At 34.0% G+C, this 4,756-nt stretch overlaps 1 protein-coding gene across 3 annotated transcripts; it reads right to left on the reverse strand.

The window, feature by feature from the left end:
- On the reverse strand, positions 495-3,791 carry LOC107639672 (WEB family protein At1g12150-like). Of its 3 annotated transcripts, none has more exons than XM_016343221.2 (2): positions 1,605-2,148; positions 495-1,515 (listed from the first exon to the last, which is right to left on the reverse strand). In XM_016343221.2, the coding sequence occupies exons 1-2, from the start codon at positions 2,118-2,120 to the stop codon at positions 1,465-1,467; spliced, it is 567 nt and encodes a 188-aa protein (XP_016198707.1). In that variant the 5' UTR covers positions 2,121-2,148; the 3' UTR covers positions 495-1,464. The 3 variants fall into 3 exon arrangements, with proteins under 3 accessions (XP_016198707.1, XP_020977113.1, XP_020977112.1); XM_021121454.1 differs by having other exon boundaries at positions 526-895; positions 1,605-3,791; XM_021121453.1 differs by having other exon boundaries at positions 526-913; positions 1,605-3,791.

A 4,756-nucleotide genomic window follows, 5' to 3' on the forward strand; every position in this document is an offset into this window, starting at 1 on the left:
CAATTATTGTATTTGACCAATTGAATGTGCCATAGAAAAAATTGTCAATTTTTTTGGGTTATAATTATGATATATTTTCAACACTTATTTTTTGAAATTTTTAAACTGAACATAAAAAAAACTGAAGGAAATGCGAAGAAAAACTTGATACTAAAGGAGGAGATATTATAAAGAGGAAATAAAAAGAAAAAGTATGTGCGCCTTAATTGAAAATTTGATACTAAAATATACTGTTAGAAAAAAAGAATTTCTAAATCAAGCAATGCAGTTTTAATTGAGTTCAATTTTCCTGTTCAATTCATGTGAAGAAAGAAACAAATGCAGAAATAATGTGAAAATAAGCTGATAAGAAAACATAAAGTATAATTTATATTAAGCAATTAAAAATAAAAACAACATAAGAGAATGGTTTTAATATAACACCAATAGTAAACTATGAACAATATTGATTATTATGCAAAACCAGAATTCAACATTAAGCTAAAAACGAAAAATTAGGACTTCAAAATAAGAAACTCCACTCCACAATCCTATAAAATAAAAACTAGAAGAAAATTGCTAAATCATAAACACCATGATCCTCTTGAATCCAAGAAAGATTAACCATCAATTTGCCATTGGGAAGCCACTCAAAATCCATATCAGAACCATTCACTTGAAACTTCTTTGGAGGTTCACTTGAGTAAGCCAAAATTTGGCCATCACCCTTAACCTTGAGCATATTCCACTTCTTGAATTACACCTCCATTATTGAGCATATTTGTTAGTCCTATTGGTGCAAATTTGATGATGCCAGATAGCACTCACTCCAGATTTGTCATTGCTCCCCTTCCTCTAATGAAATCCCCAAAAGAAGTTCTTGATGACGGTAAAAAAGATGCATGTTTTGTCCCAACTAGACAGAATCAACTTGCTTTACTTGTAATCAAGCATTTTTTATGCATAGTGCACAAATTCAGGATTGCAGAAGTGCACAAATTCAAAAGAAAATGAGCCAAATTGAAAACAAGGTAATTTCATGATAGCAGTAATTTCCTAATTTAAATACTTGAATTATATAATAGTGAATAGTGAATAGTAGAATGTGAATTATATAATACTGGAATTACATGAATAGTTATATTTCATGATAGCAGTAATTTCCTCAAGCTTGAACTGCACTACACAAAACCAACCAAAAACAGAACAACTAAAACTATTTCAGATCTGCAAGGATCACTTGACTTGTTCTATGAACCAAACACTTGAAATCCCCAGCCACGTTACTTGCACAAGTGATGTGAATACACAATTTCATATATAACAATAACGAGTATATGATTGATCTTATGTTCTTACATACTAATAAAAAGGAATGCAATGCATCTCATATCAGATAATCACACAGTCCAAACTCCAAGTCATTCCTACTTACTCTCTCCAAGCCTTAATTTACAGCATAAATTGCACTTAACAAGTAAAACATTAAGAAGAAATAAAAATGAGGTATGGAGTGGTATTCTTCACCGCAGAATTTTGTGAAATAAAAATGAAAACAAATTAATAGTCATCTCATCACAATGCAACAATGCCATGAATGAATAAATAAATAAAAAAGTACTAACTTTTGAGGTCTTCATGTCTTCATGAAGAGGCAAAACTTTCCTGTTTAACTTAGAAGCTTGGTTTCTCTTTTGTTCCTCAAGCAGTTTCAGTTCTTCTTCAATAGCTTGGACTTTTTTCTGGAGCTCAACTTTTTCCTGCTCTAGCAACTGTAAGGTTTGTTGATGCTGCCTGTTTATTCTTTTGACTTGGCTGAGCTCAGATTCCTGAACACATCTCATTTCTTCTCTAACCTTCAAGTCACTCTCCAACTGCATAAGCCTTTCTTCAAGTGATGATCTAGTTCCCTTGCAGTCCTCCAATTCAGAGACAACCTTCTCCAAGGTAGAAATCTTTATTTTAAATGATGCCTTTTCTGCCTCCAAATCTTTGCATACTTCAGAAGCTAGGCTCAATGAGGTTTCCAATCTCTTTTTCTCATAATTGGCAGAGTTGAGCTCATTCCTGAGAGCCACAATCTCATTCTCAAATTGACTTGTCTGCTGCAACTGTAACTTTAGATTTCTAGACTCATCCATGAATTTTTGCCTTTCATATTGAGTGACTGTAAGTTTTAACTCAAGGGCATTTTATAGTGCTTTTCAGTTTTAGCTCTCTTGATTTGGAATTCTCCACCACCTTCAACAGTTTTTCATGTTCATTCATCAGCATTTGCTTTTCCATTTTCAGATCAACAAGTTCAGTTGTTAGGTCTTTCAGCTTTTGTTCATATTCAGTATGCATCCCATTAACTTCGGTCTTGGACAAACTCCGTTTAGATTGAACTTCTTCAAAAGCAGATTCCAGTTTAGCTTTATCAGCACGTAAAGTGGATACTTCAAGCAAAGCTTTGGAAGCTATCAATTCTTTTTCATCATAGGTTGCTGCAAGTTTCATGCTGAGGTTCTCAATTTCCTTTTCAAGGCCCTGGATTTCTACCATCTTCTCCGTTTGCATCTGATTCAACAAGCTTTGACCCTGCTCCATATGTTTTCTATTTTCATCAATAAAGCCATCTAACTCCAACGCAAGATGCTTCTCTTTTGATGCAATATCTTCCTGGATTGAAGAAAATTTCTTTTCTAAGATTACCACTTTTCCACAGATATCAGCAAATTTTCGTTCTGATTTCTGCAACCTGACTCCCATGAGGGAACAATACTGTTCCCTTTGTTTAGAATCTTCTTTTGAATAATCCATCTCAGACTTCATCTTTAACATCTCCTCCCGAAGCCTCGCAGCTTGAGACTTAGAGCTCTCTAGTTCTGATAAGTAAGACTCCTTTTCATTAGTCAAATCTCCAAGATGAGCTTCCAATACAGATATTTGCCTTAACAACTGTTAATTTTGTTGTTCTATCTGTGATATGTGGAGCTCCAGTTTATGTTTTCCTTCTTCCAACTCCAACGACTTTCTTGTAAGTGTTTCACTGGCAGAAACATGGGACTCTATATTCTTGTTGAGAGTTGCATAATCATTTTGTAAATGATATAAGAATTTAGAGTCCGTATCACTTTCTTTTGTAAAGATCTCCATTTGTTCCTGAAGTTGAAATTTTCTCGTTCAAGATCATTGACCTTGCCTTCTAACTCAGTCAGGTGCTTCTGCAGAACCCCAATTTCTTTTTCTTTAGAAGATAAGGTAGCCTCAAGATTTGCTATTTCGGATGTTTTATTGATCACTTCCATATTCAGATCCAATATTCTGACTTCTGGATCAAGTTTCAAAGCCTCAACCTCTTTAGTCGGAACATTATCATCAACACTAATATTCTTGGTGTGTTTCCCCTGGAGCATGTTTTCTGAAGGGAAGATTCGAAATAAGTTGTTTTCAGACTCAAAGCTAGCAAAAGATCGATCTTTGAGACCTCCGTCTTTAGGATTTTTCTTTGCTTCTTTAAGCTTGAATAAAAGCTCCAGGTTCTCTTCTGTCAGTTCATTGCAGTCCATCTCAAGTTCTTGAACTTTCTCTTTCAGTAATTCGGTTTCTCGCATAAGATCTGGTTCCTTGATATGTCTGGACACAGTCTCTGAATAAGTGCTTTCTGGAAGAGATTCAGACAGCTTTGCTTTCAAACTTAGAATTTCTTCCTCTTTAGCAGATAATTTGCTTTCATATTCCATTTCAACATCTGAAAGGGTTTTGTCATTTGGACTCTTCTCATGCGCAGTGTCATGCATTTTGTCCTCCAAATTAAATAGCACATGAGAGTCACACTAACCTGAACTAAAAGGATTTTGTATGATCTTGAGCAGTGCAGCATAGAAATCAATGAATTTAAAGGTAAAACCAGAAAGTGTGGCTTGCAAAGAACTAACAGTCGATGCTAATTGACCATTACATAATTGAACTTTTCCATTGACAATATCAGAACACAATCTTAAAGGTCCTCCTGCTGCAGTTCTACCTCCTGGTAAAGCACCCCAATGACAATGTACTCAGAACCCACACTTTTCTTGCTCCGGCATCGTATAGTTGCTTCATCATATAATCATCAATTAACCAACAATAACATTATATAACGGTAAGCATGCATATTGGAATTGGTGATAAATTAATTACCTTAGCGACGGAGCTTCCCAGTGGAGGAGAGTTCCGCGATGACAACGAAGTGGGACTGCGGGAGCTGCGGTGACTGCGGGAACTCCGGTGGCTGTGGGAGGCTGGGGTGCTAGAGTTCTTTGTTCCTTTTTCACTTTTCAGTTCCCAGGAGAGGAGTGGGAATATGGGATTGGGGGGATTTAGGATTTTAGGGTTCATGATAATTTAGTGTATATAAATAATGAAATGTATTTTGGTTTTTTTTTTTTACCAAAGATAGGAAACTCGAACCGCAACTTTTTAATTGAATATGGGGAGACTATGCCATTTGAGTTATTATTCATTGGCTATTTTGATTTTAATTGTTAAATTGATTTAGTTATAAACTTATAAAACTAAAGTTAATTGAATTTTGATTAAATTAAAGAATTAAGGTTGTTTTTGTCCAATATAAAAAAATAAATATTTAAATTTTTTTGTAAAAATTAAATAAAATTTATTTTTATTTTTATTAAAATATAAGGGTGATTAGTAAAATTATTGATATGTATTTTAAAAAAAAATTAATTATTAACGTGAAAAACATAATCTATAGGTCGTATTTTAATTTGTCTATATTTTTATTGTACTAGTA

Source organism: Arachis ipaensis, chromosome B04, assembly GCF_000816755.2.
Source record: "Arachis ipaensis cultivar K30076 chromosome B04, Araip1.1, whole genome shotgun sequence".
Classification (NCBI taxonomy): domain Eukaryota; kingdom Viridiplantae; phylum Streptophyta; class Magnoliopsida; order Fabales; family Fabaceae; genus Arachis; species Arachis ipaensis.